The 19,880-nt window shown below is 37.2% G+C and overlaps 1 protein-coding gene and 1 non-coding gene across 2 annotated transcripts in view; both read left to right on the top strand.

Annotated features, from left to right (window-relative positions):
* The first annotated feature begins 897 nt into the window (after positions 1 to 897).
* On the top strand, positions 898 to 1,004 carry LOC150069380 (U6 spliceosomal RNA). Its single transcript, XR_016538563.1, has one exon. It is a non-coding gene; the product is annotated as a U6 spliceosomal RNA (small nuclear RNA).
* Positions 1,005 to 12,412: 11,408 nt separating this feature from the next.
* Trat1 (T cell receptor associated transmembrane adaptor 1) overlaps positions 12,413 to 19,880 on the top strand; it is a 31,181-nt gene continuing 23,713 nt past the window's right edge. The window contains exon 1 of the mRNA XM_090332409.1: positions 12,413 to 12,491. Within this exon, the coding sequence (XP_090188535.1) occupies positions 12,440 to 12,491 (52 nt within the window). The 5' untranslated portion in view covers positions 12,413 to 12,439. The remainder of the gene's footprint in view (positions 12,492 to 19,880) is intronic.

The raw sequence follows: 19,880 nt of genomic DNA, 5'->3' as shown, positions 1-19,880 counted from the left end.
ATGCATTAGCTTTGCTATGTGTCCCACTAGTGTGTCACATAAAAATCAGTGTAAGGAACAAATTGTTATTAAAAACCTGGATAGGCCATATCGCTATTAGGCCTTCTCCTCTATTGTTTCTGAATTTTTATTATCCTCTATTTTGTTCTAATGTTTGGCTTTTCAAAAATTCAAAAATTCTTTAAAGAACAACAAAAGTAGTCAAAAGAACCCAAGACTCTTATTCCAAATCCGTCTATTACACTGTTGCTTTGGCTGTGTTTTTCTTTTTTCTCTTCGTCAAAGGAAGTCTATTTTCTGAAAGATCTTCATTTAAATTCAATGCAAATACAAATTATCAATATCGTCTAATCAGGGGTAACTGTAATTCTATAACTGGTTTTGAGTAATTCTACATCTAAAACCAGTATACATGGAAGCATGAGGTTTGCTCTTTTTCCTGTCATGAAATTGCTGATTACTTGATAGTAATTTCAGTATGAATAGAAAATGCTTGAACAAAATACATGTAGACAGAGAGGTAAGATCTGTCCCATTAACGAAAAGTAACCTAAGCTGCATTTAAAATAAAGAAGCAAGCCAGTGTTGATAGCTGATGCCCGTAATCCTCCCCACTTAGAAGGGTGAGACCTGAAGATCCCAGTTCAAAGCCAGCCCAGGCAGGGAAATCTTTGAAACTTTTAGCTCCAATTAACTATCAGATAACCAAATGTGGCACTACGGCTCAAAGCAGTATAGCAGTAGCCTGAGCATAAAGAGCTCAGAGAACGTCCCCAAACCCCAATTTAAAGCACTGCAACAAACAAAAATAAATAAATAAATAAAAACAAATAAACATCTTTTATTTGGAGTGTACTTCATTGAAATTATTTTGAACCATAGAAAAATCTAAATATCGTGCTCGCTTTGGCAGCACATATACTAAAATTGAAACGATACAGAGAAGATTAGCATGGCCCCTGCGCAAAGATGACACGCAAATTCATGAAGAGTTCCATATTTTTGAACCAACCCAGATGCCCCTCAATTGATGAATGGATCAAAAAGATATAGTATTTATACACAGTGGAATTCTATGCTGCTGTCAGAAAGAATGACATCGCCCCATCTGTAAGGAAATAGACTTAGAAAAACGTCATATTAAGTGAAGTAAGCCAGACTCAAAGGAACATAGGCTCAAGGGTTTCCCTTATTTGTCATAATCAGTAGAAACCTTGGGTTCTCCTAACAGAGATTTACGATAGAACAAAACCTAGATATGCAAGGCCATATAGGATGAGGCTAAATGAAAGGACCTTCAGGATATAGAAACAAAAACCATATAATGAGTGATTGTTGTCCTTAATGTACTATGTTATCCCTCATCTCTTTTGCTGTCCCTTGGCTATCTCATATTGTTACAGTATTTCACCTGGTTATCTGATACATTGTATATATGTGTATTTGGTTATTTGAAATAGGATAGGGAAGGGGGAAACAAGATGAGGGGTGGAGGTGGGGGGGGAGGGAAATGGGGACCAAGATATGAGAAAGGGTATCAATGTTTGTGAAATAATGCACCTTCTATCTGGTGAATATAATGTAACCCTTTTATTAATTACAATAAAAATATATGAAAAAATCTAAATATCAACATAAAGAATTTTATTAGAACTCTTTGGCCTTCATACAGATAGATATATCGATAGATAGCTAAATAGATATGTTACTAGAAAAGATTAATTATTAAAATGATAGATGATTATAAAAATAGATTTAAAAAACTGTGTAACCCATTTTTCTGAGTGTGGAACAGTGAATGGCAGCTGCCATTATGACACACATTTTATTTTTTCCTTTGGCAACAAAACTTCAATTTTGTTGCCCTGAATGTTCTCATTTCTTGATAGATGTCCATCAAATGCTCATCCCCAAACTTCAACACAATAGTTTCACCAAATTTTTGAGCTTGTCAGGGCGTTTCCACTTAGCTTAGCTATCTTGTAAACTTCATTTTGATAACCTATCTCTTTAAAAATAGGCCTCATGTTTATTTATTATTTGAATATGGCTTATGAAGCCATTACTCAAATCTGAATGTGCTCACTAGTATATTTCATAACAAACATATCCATAGACTTCTTAATATTCCGCTAATGTCTCTGTGTGCGCAGACATCCATCTTTTAATGGACAGCTATATTTTGTCCTTGCAAGTCTCAAACATCTGTGAATTTATCTAATGCATAGGGACAACTTTTCTGGGTGACCTTGGGCAGGCTTTTTATATCTCCCTATAATCCAAATTAATGGAATGGCAAATGTTAAAATGAGGATGATTTTTCAAAAATATTGTGATAATTGAATGTTGTAGGATGGATTTCTTAGCCTAAGTTTTTGCTATTTCGGCAATCTCAGTTGTGCATTGAGTGTACTTTAACATGCAATCTAATTACCTCTTGGCTCGTTGAAGCCCATCGGTAATTTCCTTATTGATCTAAAGCAGGTTACTCCCATTCTAGATCATTCCCTGTTTTCTCAGCTTTTGCATTTGTAGTTATCATAGTCTTATGTATGCGAAGTCATAGATTTGAAGCAGGGAAACCTGTAGGGCGACTCTGGCCCCTGTATGTTTGATTAGGGTCTTGTCTGGGAGGAAGGCTTCTCCATGAGCCATGCTTCTTGGGCTAGCCATGAAAATGGAACCTAATTTTCCCAAAGTCCTTCTTGCTGGGTTTGGCCTTCTCTTCATTCAAAGCCAGCTCGTAAATACCATTATTGCTTCTGGGACTTAACTTCATGACTTATCTAGAATAAGGACATAGTCTTCCTTATTTTTTAATTCTCTAATAAGCTGAAACTTGCAATTACAATTCCATCCAGTCCTGAGGCCTCTGCTCTATAATGTCATCTCAATGTGTCAGGTGGTAAATAGATACCTATCTACTGTGCCCATGTTATGTATTCTTCTTTAGGTAACCTGTGTGGTCCTCTTGTGAGCCTGAGACATCTCACCTTCTTTCCATTTATCCTCTCAGGGGCTCAGCCAACAGGGCTGTTCCTGAACTGATGTCTTGGGTATCCAAACTTGGTTGAATGTCCAGAATTCTGCTCTTTAGAAGTTTCTATCCTTGTATCACATCTAGTTCCAGAATGTAAACTTTGAATTTTCAGTCATCCAATTATTCCAAGATGAACTTGACACTGCTGATCTCTTGAAGTCTTACCCTGTGGGCATCCAGGCTGTTTTTAGAATTCATCACTCTACCGGTGGCTTGAAACTGAACAATGAATTCTCTGGCCCATAAGCTTAGAAAATGATCTGATAAAGAAAAAAAATTGTTTTCCATTTTTGTAAGAATTCCTATAACTGGTTTTAAAGATGTGTATGGGTAATTCTTATATGCATTGCATGTGTATCTCAAAGCACCATCTAAAATATTGGCTTATACTTAAAATAGCTCAAGGTATGGAGTTGGGGTAAATATGTATTGAAAGATAAAAACATAAAAAGGAGACATGGGTACACAATATGCTTTTCTTTTTTTCCCATATATTTTATTGTAATTAATAGAAGGGTTACATTATATTCACCAGATAGAAGGTGCATTACTTCACAAACATTGATACCCTTTCTCATGTTTTGGTCCCCATTTCCCTCCTCCCGCCTGCCCCCACAATATGCTTTTCAACGATTAATAAGAAAAATGTCATTCACAGCAACATAATTGTAATTATGAGAACTTGAGGACATGTTCAGTCTACACAAGTGAAAATACTATATGCTTTTCTTCTTCAAACTTATTTGCTTTGGAAGCATTTATTACCTGAGTTTCTTAAGACAAAGCATTTAAAGAAGAATATACCACTGGGTGCTGGTGTCTCACCCCTGTCATCCTAGCTACTCAGGAGGCTGAGATCTGAGGATCATGGTTAGACCAGCCCAGGCATGAGACGGTTATTTCGAATTAACCACCAGCAAACCAGAAGTGGTTCTGTGACTGAAAGTAGTAGACCTCTAGGCTTGAGCAAAAAGAGCTCAGGGACAGCCCCCAGGCCTGATTTGAAGGTCCAGGACTGAAAGAGAAGCAGGGGAGAGGGAGAGAAAGGGCAAGAGAGAGGGAGAGAGACAAAGAGAGGGAGAGAGGGAGAGAGGGGGAGAGAGGGGGAGAGAGAGGGAGAGAGGGGGAGAGAGGGGGAGAGAGAAACAGAGAGAGGGAGAGACAGAGACAGACCGATAGACAGAACAGTATACAAGGGAATTTTGAGGTGTCATTTGATAGACTAATTCAATTATGCACAATGTATATTTTGAGAAGAAATAAATGAAGTGAAAAAAGTCAGTTAGTGTTTACCCTGCTCCATAGTTAAGATAATTCTATCTCATATGTATGAATTTCTCAAAGCAACATGCAAATTACTCATATTAAAATTACCAAGGAAGGCTGGGAGTACGCCCTAGTGGTAGAGTGCTTGCCTAGCATGAACAAAGTCCTAGATTCAATTATTCAGTATGACATACACAGAAAAAGCCAGAAATTGTACTGTTGCTCAAATGGAGCGCTAGCCTTGAGAAAAGCTCAAGGACAATGCCTAGGTACTGAGTTCAAGTACCAAGACTGGCAAAAAATAAATAAATAAATAAATTACCAGCCAGGCACAGTGGCTCATACCTGTAATCTTAGCTACTCAGAAGACTGTGATCTGAGGATCAAGGTTCAAAGCCAGCCAGAGCACAAAAGGACCTGAGACTCTTATCTCCAGCTAACCTCTAGAAAATGGGAAGTGGGGCTTGGCTCAAGGGTAGGGTGGTAGCTTTGAGCTGAAGAGTCCAGGGACAGCACCCAGGCTGAGTTCAAGCCCCATGACACCCTCCCCCCCCCCACCACACACAAAAATACTAAGGATATAGAATCAGGCAAAACATTCACTGAAAGATGAATAAAGAACATGTGGTACATAAGCACAAAATGAATGTTTTCTTTTTGTTTGGGGCAGTACTAGGATTTGAACTGAGGGCCAAGTGCTTGCTAGCAAGTAATCTACTACTTATGCTATACCTCTAGTGCATTTTTTGCCAGTCCTGGGACCTGAACTCAGGACCTGAGCATTGTCCTTGGGTTTTCTCAAAGCTAGAGCTCTACTATTTGAGCACCATTTCTGGCTTTCTTTCTATGTATGTGGTATTGAGGAATCAAACCCAGGTCTTCATGCATGCTAGGCAAGCACTCTACCACTAGACCAAACCCTCAGCCCACCTCCAGAACATTTTTGAACTGGTTATTTTTGAGAGAGAATCCCACTTTTTGCTGAGGCAAATTCTACATGCTATCCAGTTAATTTAGACGTCCCATAATGGCCAGAATGATATCCGTATATTACATCACTATGCTCAGCTTCTTCCACTGAGATAGAGACTTAGACTGTCTCCCATATCGGCAGAAAAGTCATTTCCTTTACCACCCTCCCATCAATGACCAGCTCTGAAATACACGCTTTCCAGATATTAAGAAATGAAATTTTGTCAAGCAATGATAGTTCATGCCTACAGTCCAAGCTACTCAAGAGATAGGGATCCGAGGATTGTGGTTTGAAGCCAGCCTGGGAAGAACATCGAGATTTCCACCTCCAAATTCACTACCAAAAATCCCCAGGTGGAGTTGCGTCTCAAGTGAGAGAGTGCCAGCCTTGAGTGGAAAAGCTAAAGGACAGCACCCAGCTCCTGAGTTCAAGCCCAGAATTGGCACAAAATATCAGATTTAGTAAAAAATGAAATCTTTCAATTTTCAGCAGCATTAATGGAAGTGAAAGACATTGGATTAAGTAAATTAAGTAAAGAGAGGCTGGGAGTTTGGCCTAGTGATAGAGTGCTTGCCTAGCATGTACAAAGACCCGGGTTCGATTCCTTGGTACAGCATACACAGCAAAAAAGCTGGAAGTGATGTTGTGGCTCAAGTGGTAGAGCTCTAGCCTTGAGAAACGTCCAACGACAGTGCTCAGACCCCGAGTTCAAGCCCCATGACTTGCAAAAAAAATAAATTAAGTAAAGAAAGATGAATATTACATAGTCTCACTTATTGAAATGTGGGAGGATTCTAGGCCTTCACACAAAGTGAGACCAAAAGAAGTTACTCTTAGGGGAGGAACACAAAGACAAAAATGCCTGCATACTGCTGGTCATATGGAATGCCATATATTTAAATAAATTCCAGGAAATGCAAACAACAACAAGAACAAAGAAAAGAACTAGAAAAACTAATTTCACAGGAGTAGAAATAAGAACCTTGGTCACTAGAGGCTAGGAAAGACAAAAGAGAGGAAGGAAAGACAGGCTAGATAATGGAACCCAAAAACCATTTGGATAAATGAGATTAATCTTATGTTCTCTACCCAGTAGGTGACTGAGTCTAGGATTCTTTATGATGTAATTCAAAATAACTAGAACAAAAATGTTCAAACTTTTCCAGTACATAAAAATGACATATTTTGGGCTGGGATTGTGGTCTAGTGGTGGAGTGCTTGCCTAGCATGCACTAAGCCCTACCTTCAATTCCCCAGTACCATATACACAGAAGAAAGCTGGAAGTGATGATATGGCTCAAGTGGTAGAGCTGTAGCCTTTAGAAAGCCCAGTGAGAATGCTCAGGCCCTGAGTCCAATCCCCAGGACTTCTGAAAGAAAGCAAGAAAGCAAGAAAGCAAGAAAGCAAGCAAGCAAGCAAGCGAGCAAGCTTGGTACTGGCACAAGAACAGGCCTGAAGACCAATGGAATAGAACTGAAGACCCAGATATTAAACCACAGACCTATGGCCACCTAATCTTTGACAAGGGAGCCAAAAAAATAGAATGGCCAAAAAAATAGAATGGAAGAAAGACAGCCTCTTCAACAAGTTGTGCTGGCAGAACTGGTTAAGGACCTGCAGAAAACTAAAGTTAAATCCTTCTTTGTCACCCTGCACTAGAATTAACTCCAAATGGATCAAAGACCTGGAGGTAAAAGCTGACACACTGAAAACTGTACAAGAAGGAATAGGAGATACACTAGGCCTCCTTGGCACAGGTGGAAACTTTCTTAATAAGGACCAAGAATCACAACAAATCAGAGAAAGGCTGGATAAGTGGGACTGCATTAAACTGCGGAGCTTTTGTATGGCAAAGGACATAGCTAGTAAACTAATCAGGAAGCCTACAGAGTGGGAGAAGATCTTTACCAACCAAACAACGGACAAAGGCCTCATATCTAAAATATATCAACAACTCAAAAAATTGAATCACTCCAAAACTAATCTCCAAAGTAACAACCATCCCATTAAAAAATGGGCCAAAGACTTAAAGAGAGTCTTCTCTGAACAAGAAACAAAAATGGCCTATAGACACATGAAGAAATGCTCAACATCTCTGTTCATAAAAGAAATGCAAATCAAAACAACTCTAAGATTCCACCTCACTCCAGTTAGAATGGCCAGGATCAGGAAAACGAATAACAACAGATGCTGGAGGGGATGTGGCCAGGAGGGATCACTACTACACTGTTGGTGGGAGTGCAAACTCATTCAACCACTGTGGAAAGCAGTATGGCAGTGCCTCAAAAGGCTAAACATAGAACTCCCCTATGACCCAGCAATTCCACTACTTGGCATTTACCCAACCATGCAGAATCTAGGGCATACTAAATCCACTAGCACAACAATGTTCATTGCAGCATTATCATAGCAAAGATATGGAACCAACCTAGATGTCCCTCAATTGATGAGTAGATCAACAAGTTGTGGTATTTGTACACAATGGAATTCTATGCTGCTGTCAGAAAGAATGACATCGACCCATTTGATAGGAAATGGACAGACTTAGAAAAAATCATATTAAGTGAAGTAAGTCAGACTCAAAGGAACTTAGGCTCAATGGTTTCCCTCATTTGTCATAATCAGTAGAAACCTTGGGCTCTCCTAACAGAGATCTGCAATAGAGCAAAATCTTGATACATAAGGCCATATAGTATGAAGCTAATTGAAAGGACCTCCAGGATATTGAAACAAAAGCCATATGACGAATGACTGTTTTCCTTAATGTACTGTTATCTCTCATCTCCTTTGCTGTCCCTTGGGTATCTCATATTGTTACAGTATCTCACTTTGTTATCTGATATATTGAATTTATTTGTATTTGGTTATTTGAAATTTGATAGGGAAGGGGGGGATACCAAGATGGGGGGGGGGTGGGAAGGAGGGTAAAGGGTACCAAGACATGTGAAAGGGTATCAATGTATGTGAATTAATGCACCTTCTATCTGGCAAATATCATGTAACCTTTTTATTAATTACAATAAAATATATTAAAAAAGAAAATATTGACAAATGCTGAAGGGGATAGAAATGGTATTTACCCTAGTTTTATCATCACACTTTTCATATGTGTATTAAATTATACTGTACCCCATTAATATGTACACATATTTTGTGTCAATTAATATTGTTAGAGAATAAGGATGTGTGCCTGAAAAGTCATTGGAAATAACTCTTTTTTGTCTATGTCAACAAACACTTGTTAAAAAATAATATAGCAATCAAAGATGCTTGCTAAAATGTGTATTCCAGAACTCTATCCTAAATACTCTGAGTCAGTAGGGCCCAGAATTTTTATTTATTTATTTTTTCCAGTCCTGGGCTTGAGCTCAGGGCCTGAGCACTGTCCTTGGACTTTCCTCAAGGCTAGTGTTCTATCCTGAGCCACCGCACCATTTCTGGCTTTTTCTATGTATGTGGTACCGAGGAATCGAACCTGGGTCTTTGTGCATGCTAGGCAGGCACTCTACCACTAGGCCAAACTCCCAGCCCCAGGGCCCAGAATTTTAAACTAGTTCTAACATACTTATACAACGTAACATCCAAGGTAGTAGTAAGGGCTGCTTCCCGGGTGGCTTTGGAGGGGGAATCATGCTGGCAGGAGTAAATAGGAAATAAGTGGTAGGAAATAAGGTAGGTGTCTAAACTTTTGGGGGGATAATAAACATCTGATGGATAAATGATACTTAGTAAATTGTTATAAAGTATTCATTCTCTTCCCTCCATCACTTCTTAAATAAAACAAATAGGTAAGTGTACCCAGAGGATGCTAACTAGTCATTCATTGGTTTCATATATTTTATTTTATTTGCCTGTGAATTCACTTGTGAAAAGATTCCTGGATTGTCTCCAAACATATGAATGTCTTTTCCTTTCATGTAATTCAGATTTTGATTTCCTTATTTATTTGTAAATTCAATTCAGGTATTGGTAAAAATTCAAATGTACCAGTACATTTTTACTGGTACAGAGATACTTTGGGGGATTTTTCGTTCCATGCTATGCAACAATTCAAGTCTACTGGTTTCTGATCTAAACTCTAGAAGCCTATATCACCACATTTCCTGTTTGTAACTGAACAAGTACACACAAAAGGTTTTAAGAAACAAGAGAGAGGAAGGGAGAGAAGAGAGAAACCTAAGGCATTGATAAATCTAAGTTTTAGTTCCATGCTGCTTCTAACATAGCAGAGCAATTACTTAGAAAAAAAAGGTGGTTCTGAGAATTTTTGAGTTCATCCATTTAGTTTATGGCTACCTAACAAGTTTTCTGGGGGGAAAAAGCATGTCAGGTAAGTGGCATTTTTCATGTTTGTGTTCCATTTCTATACCTTAAAGTTCATTTATTTTGGAAAATAACTGTTAACACAGTGATTTTTTAAAATATGCAGTAGCTTTTGGAATAGTTAGAAAGTATTTTTAAATACATTAGGGGATGGAAATTGACTATTCCCTCCTGAAAGGAAAAATAAACAAACATGGGTGGATATTTGATCACATGAAGCTGAAGCTATTTGTATTTGTTTGCTAAGTTTTCATTAGCAGCTGAGCTAGCCATTTGAAGTTCTTATGATTCTTTTTTTTTACACCATTATTTTTTTATTGTGATTAATGGAAAGGTTACATTATATTCACCAGATAAAAGGTGCATAACTTCACAAACATTGATACTCTTTCTCATGACATGGTCCCCATTTCCCTCCCCCCCCCCCGCTTATCTTGATTTCCCCCCTTCCCTATCCAATTTATTTTTTTCATATATTTTTATTGTAATTAATAGAAGGGTTACATGATATTTGCCAGACAGAAGGTGCATTAATTCACATATTGGTTGCTGGGGGCTGGTGGCTCATGCCTGTAATCCTAGCTACTCAGGAGGCTGAGATTTGAGGATCATGTTTCATAAGCCACCTAAGCACAAAAGTTCATGAGACTCATATCTCCAATTAACCACCCGAAAACCAGAAGTGGCATTGTAGCTCCAAGTGGTAGATCATTAGCCTGGAGCTGAAGAGCTCAGGAACGGTGCCCAGGCCCAGAGTTTAAGCCCCATGACCAACCAAAAAAAATTGTTTGTCGACTGTGCATATTCTTCTTTCATTAGTTTATCTATAAAGTAGAATGGGAACAATTGTATTCCAATTCTTTAAAAATTAGGTGCTGTCGTATCTTCCCAGAAATCAATCCAATTCTCAGGAGTCAAGGAGTCAATTTAATTGATGGACCAAAAGCAGGTGAAAAGCCAGCTGCTTAGGCTGAACAAGGGTTCAGGTGAGGGCTAGACCCATATCAATTTGCTGTTATGAATCTAAGTTGATGTCTCATTCCTCTTGTTTCCCTCCTGCTTTAACAAATAGCTCTTTGTTGTAAACGAAAAATGTACATCATGTAGACTAGAATTGTGAGATACACATCAAGAAAAAGTTTTACATTTTTTTCCATTACCTCAAAAATGCAAAATGCTATGTCCCACTTTTCCCAATTTTTGCTTCTAGGCATTCTACATAGCCTGATTTTCATAACTGAAGTAATAATGTAGATAAAACCATGTGTGCAGCTTTTTTCGGTAACGTTATAACACAGCGATTTCCTTTTTATTATAACTTCTACCTAATCATTTTAAATGAATGCACAACATGGTCTTTATTGTGTTAATTACAATTTACTTAGTCATTCTCTTATTGTTAGATAATTATGTTTTATCCAGGATTTTAATGTTCTAAATGACAGAAAAATGAACAACTCTATAGCTGCTTTTGTATTAAGCCTTATTTGAGGGAAAGAGCTAGAACTGCAATTATGGAATATGATATTATGAACATTTTAAGTCTCCCTATTACCAAATTGTCTTTCCAAGAGTGATGTCAATTCAGCCTCATTATAATGTGCTTGTCAACAGACTAGTCTCATTTCAACTATTTCATACCAATCTATTGTTGGATATGCATTAATTGACATTATAGCTTGTTTGAGCATTGAACATTCTGCAGGGGTTTTTATGTTGCTTAAAATTCCATCATTTGTGGGTTGCCTGACTTTTTTGCATAATATTGTGCTGATAATAATTTAACATTATTTCATACAGAGGTGATTATGGGCTAAAGATATCATGAGCTATAATTTCTATGAATTTTCTTATCAATCGTTTGTTTTATGAATCTTAAAAATCAACTGGGCAGGGAGTGTAGCCTAGGAGTAGAGTGCTTGCCTAGCATGCATGAAACCCTGGGTTCGATTCCTTGGTAACACATACACAGAAAAAGCTGGAAGTGGTGCTGTGGCTCAAGTGGTGGAGTTCTAGCCTTGAGAAAGCTCAAGGACCATGCCCAGGCCCTGATTCCAAGCCCCAGGACTGGCAAAAAAAATATCAACTGATTTATAAATCATGCAGAGAAAGTAAGCTAATATATAATTTCTACATTTTTCTCTCAACTTCATAGGCTAACAAATTACAAAAAAAATAAACTAATCCCTAGTTTCCTGCATGAAGTGGGCCATGAGCTGAGGATGACAGGGAGTTTGGGTGTGTGGGAAGGGTAGTGAGAAGGCTAGGGGCAGCGAGAGAGGTAATACATTCACTTAGGCGATTTGGGATAAAACTTCCTTGCATTTCCTCATTGAGTGGAACGCGTGAACTTCTCCCCCATCAGTGAGAATTTCAACAGTTCCACAGAACACTTGCAAATACAAAGCTTTTGACCTCCGAGCCTCACAGATCTTAGAAGCCAAAGCAAAGACATATTCAATAGGAAAGAGAAGAACTAAAGGGTAAGTTTTGCATATTTAGATAGGCAAAATAAAAAAGACAATAAATTTAACCTATACACAACATGGTTATTTGTAGAAAGTGAATGAAATAACAAATTCCATAGTCTTACCTTTCTTTTTTCTACCTTTGTTTCTGTTGTCATGAAAGCTTCAGTAAATATGCTGATGTTATAATTCCTACTGCTTGTGCTGTCACATAAAATCCGTATGAGCTAATGGAATGCTGAGAACAATTCCTTTGGGCTGTTACTAATTTAAACAATGATTCTCCACTTAGTTTACACATTTTTAGAGGTTTCTCAATGTTTCTATGCAGTTCTGTTTTCCTTTGAGAAAAGTGAAACTTAAAAAAAATGTATTGTTATTATAAAGGTGATACAGAAAGATTTCAGTTACATAACCCAGGTAATGAGTACATTTCTTTTTTTTTTTTTCTTTTGCTAGTCCTGGGATTTGAACCTGGGCCTGGAGACTGTCCTTGAGCCTCTTTGTGCTAAAGGCTAACTCTAGCCACTACGCCACTTCTGTCTTTTTCTGAGTAGTTTATTGGGGATAAGAGTCTCATGGACTTTTCTGTCAGAGTTGGCTTCCAACTGCAATCCTCAGATCTCAGGCTTTTGAGTAGCTAGAACCACTGGTGTCTCGCTATGAATACTTTTCTTGGGCAACCTCATCCCTTTCTCATGCTCTCCTAGTATTTTCCCTGTTATCCTAAACTTTTAGAGACTACCTAGGATTAATTTGTGAATCCCAATTTAAACACAGGTGTAATTAAGTTAAAATGGGTCAAAGACAACATTTCTTCATGTAACGTAAGTAATATTCAGTAGTGATCCTGCAGTGAAAAGTCAATCTACATAAAGGTCACAGCTCTGGTAGGCATATGCTCACAATTTGTTGATCTTGTTGGATTATTTTCCATGCATTATGAAATTGTCATTTTACTATCTCAGCACTCTGGTGTGTGTGTGTGTGTGCGTGTGTGTGTGTGTGTGTGTGTGTGTGTGTGTGTGTGTGTTTGGTACTGGAATTTGAACTCAGGGTCTATGCAGTTGCTCTCCTAAAGCCAGATCTCTAGTCTGTTTTGTGTTCATTATTTTCCAAAAAAGATTTCAACTGTATACATGGACTGGCTTGGGAAGTTATCCATCTAATTTTACTTCCAAGTAGCTGGGATACAGGTGTGCACTCTGTGTTCTGCTTTTATTGGCTGAGATGGATACTATAAACTTTTCTTAGGCTTGCCTTGAACTGTGATCCTCTGAATCTCTGACTCCTCTGTGGTTAACATTACAGATCTGAGTCACTGTATTGGGATATCATGACTCAGCATGTTAAAGTTAAAAAGGAAAAACAATTTAAGAAATCAAGTAGAACTTCTTGAAATATTGAAACAAAGCATTGTGAAGGATGTAAGATTCACACAACCATGCTGGCATCAGGAAGTCTTTTGAATGTGCTTCTCAAACAATAAACAATACATGTATAAACAGTGAAACTAAATACAGATCAAAAAGTTTCCCTCACAGTGGCCATTTTGATAGCATGTCAGTTACAATAGGATTTCTGGATTTGAGAAGTTGAAATTAAAGTTTTATTGCAAAAGCAACGAAGAGTGTGTCCTAGGAGAAATTTTAACACACTGTTAAAGTTTTTCCCTCTAGCTTACATCCTTCTGTGTATTGTCTTTGGTTAGATTCAGTGGTATTAACTTGGAGGCATCATGATGTATTAGAAGGAGGAGGTCACCTTGGGGTCACAAAGATAAAGACAGGAACTCCAACCTCTCATACTGCTTGAAAATAGACATTGCAATGCCAACACTACCCTTTTCCTTGTTTCCCTCACAGCCTACAATGCAACCCATACCGTTGACATCCTAAGTACTCCTGTGCTTCAGAAGAGATCATTCATCTCATGTCAACGTTATTCACATGAAATCCTACAATTAAGATGAGAGAGCCAATTATAATCTATGTGTTTCTAACACATTTTGTTGATGAAGTGGTATGCTAAAGAATGGTCGTTATGGCTGTATTGAAATAGTGATGGTGTACCATGCCCCAAAACATGCAACACTAGAACTATTACAAAAGAAAAATATGTGAGTCCAAGCAACTCAAAAGGCTGAGATCTGAGCATTGGGGTTCAAAGCCAGTCCAGGTAGGAAAATCCATGAGATTCTAATCTCCAATTAACCACTGAAAAAAAGCCAGAAGTGGAGCTGTGGCTCAAGCAATAGAAAACTATCCTTGAGCCAAAGAAGCTCGGGGACAGCATCCAGGCCATGAGTTAAAGACCCAGGATCAACACACACACACACACACACACACACACACACACACACACCTATGATGATTGTAGTTTGCTCTTTTCCTTTAATCCCTTCGTACCAAAAATAAATATTCACAATCATAGAATACTAAGAGTTGTTCATATCTTTGATATGGATATAAGCCAAAGGAACCCATTAAAAGAGACTATATACTATAGATTATCTAGCATAAACCCATATACTTGTTCTGCCACTGATAGTCTGTAGTTTGAAGCAAGTAAAGCACTATATTTATTGTTTTTTCCTATTAATTGTTTAAATAAAGGCTTCTGTATGAATCAAAACTTCCATCAGAAAGATATTATATTTGCTTAATTGGTTTCCTTCCAGAGCATCTGCATCTGTGAATTTTGAACATAGTACCTGCCAATTACTGCTGGTTTTCGGAAAGTCAGAGGTTTTATAATTAAATGCATCACTATTAGCCTCTGGTGGCTGAAAGCTGGAGAGAAACTTACATCATGATTTGCCTAGTGAAAATCATTCCCATTGCTTCACTAGTAATTTCTCAAGGCCTTTGGCTTTTTAGCAGTATAAATAGTGAAATACAAGTTGTGTGGGAGTTACTCTTAAATTGGTAAAAAAAACTATATAAATGAATGAATGTAACTATTATTCAGAAACAATGAGATTGAATATTGCTCTTTGGGAGAAAAAAAAAGTCCTAAATGTGCTATGCACCTAGACACACTGTTTACTAAGTAGAGACCCACAGGGTTGAGAAGATGTTTATGATGAAATTGGAGAATAGCAAAGGGAAGAGAGAAAGTGTGTGTGTGTGTGTGTGTGTGTGTGTGTGTGTGTGTGTGTGTGTATGTGTGTACATTCTTCTGAATCTGTTTTGTTCTTTAAAATAAGCATTTATTGTTCACAATGAAGAAGTATAAAATATACCAATAATCTCATGAAATACAAAGGTTTTACCTGGAAATTCTTTTACTTAAAACTAGATCATATTACAAAGGAAAATTTCTCAGGAAACAGAAATATTAGGTCTTACAGATTCCTAAAATCATAGGGATGCTGGCCTATAATCCCGGAAACTCAGGAGTCTAAGAGCTGCAGATCACAGTTTGAGGCCAGCCCAGGCAGGAAAGTTCAGGAAATTTTTTTTTAAATAAGTTCTTTTTATTCTCTAATACCCCAACACTTAAATAGTGACCTGATTTACTTCAGGAAAATACAAAATAGTATCTACATGGTCCCATTTAGTTCAGGAAATTTTTATGTCCAGTTCACTGCTCAGAAAAGGCCTGAAGTGGTGCTGTGGCTCAAATGGTAGAGTGCTAGCCTTGAGCTCAAAGAGGCTCAGGGACAGCAGCCAGGCCCAGAGTTCAAGCCCCAGTACCAATAGAAATAAAATAAAATAAAATAAAAATTACAAGGCAACTGATGGCCATCACATGTCTAAACCATTTTCAGTAAGATGTAGCTTCTACTTTAAAAGGTCTCCAATTGCATACGCGAAACAATTTATTGTTTCAGTAAATGATAAAGCACAGCCATGAAGGAATGTGCAAAGTGGTTTGAATTCTTACCTTAGCATTACTGACATTTCCAGAACACTTATTTGGGCTTTACTTAAAGCTTTTAGTGTAAAGTGTACATCAATATTGATTGTAGTATCTTTGTCGCTGAAGGCAAAATTACATCACTGTAGCTATTAATGGGTTATAAGCTATTTCAATTATCTCTTTAACTGGAATGGAGAAAGTGAAACATTATTTGGAAAATAATTATGTAAAATGATTGTATGGTTTGTAGCTAGATTTAAAAATAAGGTTGGGGGAGGGGTGGGATTTGACCTAGTGGTTGAGTGTTTGCCTAGCATGCATGAAGACCTGGGTTCCAGTCCCTGGTTCCACAAATATAGAAAAAGCCAGAAGTGGTGCTGTGGCTGAAGTGGTAGAGCTCTAGCCTTGAGAAAGCCCAAGGACAGTGCTCAGGCCTTGAGGTCAAGCCGAGGACTGGCAAAAAATATAATAAATAAATAAGGTCAATTTCCTTGAAATTTGAATTTTACATTTGACTGTATTTTATTAACTCAAAGCACAACAAGTTACCACTTCTAAATGCTGTATAAAACAACAAAGAGGAAAAGATATAGAGACATAGGGACTTGACAAGATATAGAATCTACAGAAAAGTGCAGGTGCTTGAAAATGATTTGTGCCTGGCATATGACTGGTAGACAGCCCTCAAAAGCTAGGTAAAAACTCTAACGTAGTGTCTGGTACAAATAATTTTGAATGAGGAAAGAACAGCATGATATCTTCTATGTTCTAAAAAGAGATTAAAAAACAAAACAAAACAAAACAGTCACATCGTTCAAAACAAGCTCTGTCATAGGTTCCAGGAAAAATTAAAAGGGACAACTTTCTCCAGAAGCCATGGGAGGAGCAGCATATGAGGTTAGTGTCATACAAGAAGAGAGTAGGTTGGTCATAAGTAGAGTTTAATATAGTGCAGACTGAGCCCAGAATAAATGTAAATACATGTAAAGCCAGTTACAACTGAGTAAATTAGGAACAGAACCAGTCTAATCTGAGAAGATGTAGCATATTAAAAGTTTAAAAAGAAAATTTTTTCAAGTTCTGGGATTTGAACTCAGGGCCTAGGCACTGTCCTTGAGATTCTTTTGCTCAAGGCTAGCACTCTACCACTTGAGTTACCAGCCACTTCCAGCCTTTTCTGTTTATGTGGTTCTAAAGAATTGAACCCAGAGCTTCATATGTGCAAGGTAAGCCCTCTACCATTAAGTCACATTCCCAGGTCACAAAATTTATTTTTTAAATCTTGGCTAGTAAGGTACAAGTTTCTTAAGTTCTGTGTATACTTCAATCTAGTCATTGCTTTTCAAAAAGCATTAACCTAAACATTAAGGCTGTATGTCTAATTTAGCCATGGAAGATTCACCATGATATTGAAACAATTGCTTATAACCATTAAAAAATCAAAGGCACTTAAATATTTAATAATAAAGATTGCTTGAATATATTGTAGAAAGTTTAAACAGCAGGATGGTGCAGAGTATTGTGTTTGCAGGTAAAAACCCCTGTGAGAAATTACTGATGGAAAAGTAGACAACAATGTTGCTGGAATACTTGAATACTATGTCTCTTCTTATAACAATTTTTTTTCATTTCTTTTTTTATTGTAATTAGTAAAAGGGTTACATGATATTTGCCAGATAGAAGGTGCATTAATTCACATACATTGATACCCTTTCACATGTCTTGGTACCCATTACCTTACCCCCCGCCCCCCCACCCGTCTTGGTTTTCCCCCCTTCCCTATCAAATTTCAAATAACCAAGTACAACTAAATTCAACAAATCAGATAACAAAGTGAGCTACTGTAACAATATGAGATACCCAAGGGACAGCAAAGGAGATGAGAGACAACATAGTACATTAAGGACAACAATCGTTCGTTAGATGGCTTTTGTTTCAATATCCTGGAGGTCCTTTCAATTAGCTTCATACTATATGGCCTTATTTGTTACCCAATTTTTTTAAATGTAGTTATGGGGAAAGAATGAATAGTGTAGAAGTGTTTAGGCAGATTAAAATATAATATATTGATTTATGAAATATTATGTTGAAACTCCTTCATGCAATTAATATAAACTACAAAAGGAGCAGAGGAGCTCAATAGCTCAAAAGCTATATACATATGACCATATAGGATGAGGTTAAACCAAATGAACTCCAGGATAGGGAAACAAGAGATTTATTTGTGTGGTTTTTGTTTTAATGTACTATGTGAAGTTATTTCTTTACTATTTTTTCCCTTATGGTTTTTCCCTTTTTGCTGTATCTGACTTTGGTACCTAGTGTATTATATATACATTTATTTGTTTATTTGAATCAGGGAAGGGAAGGAGAAAAACAAGGTGATGAGACAAAGGGTGAACCCATGTAACAGCAATATTCACAAGAGAATATGTTGAAATGAACTTTACAACTTAGGAGAGGGTGGGAGGAGGGAAAATGGGAGAAAAACATGGGAAGGGAAACAATGCTAAAGAAGTAATGGGCTCACTACTTCAAGAATGTAACTGTAATCACTCTACACATCATCACCCTGATTAAAAAAAAAAAGAAGAAGACTGGAGAGTAAAGCAGGTTCTTTTGATGAGGTAGATACCAGCAGAAGAGGGGAAGTGTGGGCAGAGAGGGTGGAGGAGGGTTAAACATTGCTGGAGTACTTTATAGGCATGTATGAAAACAGAAAATGAGACTGGCTGATTTTTTTTTGAAGTGGAGCAGAGAACGAAGGAGAGAGAAAAAGGATATGAATTTGATCAGAGTACATTGTACCATATATGGAACTCATCACAATGAAGCCCAATTATAAAACATTAATGCTGATAACTATTTTAAAAATAAACAGGGAGAAATAAGTTTGAAAGTAAGTTGCTCTTGGACATTTGATGTTTGGGTGACTAACTTCTCTTCCTTCAAAATTTTACATATAATTTTTGACTCCACTGAAATTTAATTATGTCCCACTGTTGATCAGAAGTCGTTCTGATAACATAAGCAGTCAGATAACACTCTATTTGTCTCTCACATGTGTAATATAGTGATAATACAGCAAGGACCACAAGAGGTCACTTTTTACTGCCATGTGCAATTTGCTGCAGAAGGAATTTCTTCTGTGGAGATGTGTCACTGAATTTTTCATGGATACTTACAATACATGAGCTCATCACAACAGCAGCAGAAAGTGAACGTGAAATTGTTACCATAGTTCAGTATTACTGTAGTTAATTCCATGCAGTGATGATTTATATTTTTATAGCTGCTTATATTTTTCTTGGCTATGTATGGTCTGTAAGAGTTTATATTAATATGCTTTAGTAAATGAAACTTTTCCAAATAATTTTGTATATATGACAAAGCAGACCAATACACATATTTTATTTATTCCTGTCAATATTTATTCATTCATTGTCAATATTTGGGGAATAGATAGATCATTCATCTGATTCTTTCAAATTGCTGTATATCTCCCCAAAGAGAAAAATCATATATAAGTAAAAGTAAAAGTGGTAAAAGTGTACAATTAAGCTTATTGCAAATGTCAACTGTAATTAGCCAATGTGTATAGTTAATTGTCTCTTGAATAATAGGATTATGGTTGATTTTTATACTTTTGTTTATCTGGGCTTCCTAATTATTTTTACCAATCAAAATGAATGCTGTGGGTAATATATCTAGTCTTTTTATAGCAATGAAAATCAACTTACTTGTCATCACACACAGTGAGTGTAGAGGAAGAGTATGCCGATGTGTGGCTGACTGAATAACTTGACCTAATAGCTGAGATATATCTCCATAGAATTTATAGTGTGAGCTCTCAAATTGTTTCATGATGGGGCTCAATTTAGAACTGCATTTGGATAGGCCATAGGTGTATGAATGGCACATAAAAAGGATAAGAGCAAAGTATAC

This window comes from Megascapheus bottae, chromosome 1 (assembly GCF_031878675.1).
Source record: "Megascapheus bottae isolate mThoBot1 chromosome 1, mThoBot2.hap1, whole genome shotgun sequence".
In the NCBI taxonomy this organism is placed as follows: domain Eukaryota; kingdom Metazoa; phylum Chordata; class Mammalia; order Rodentia; family Geomyidae; genus Megascapheus; species Megascapheus bottae.
This window is presented reverse-complemented; position numbering and strand designations above follow the sequence as displayed.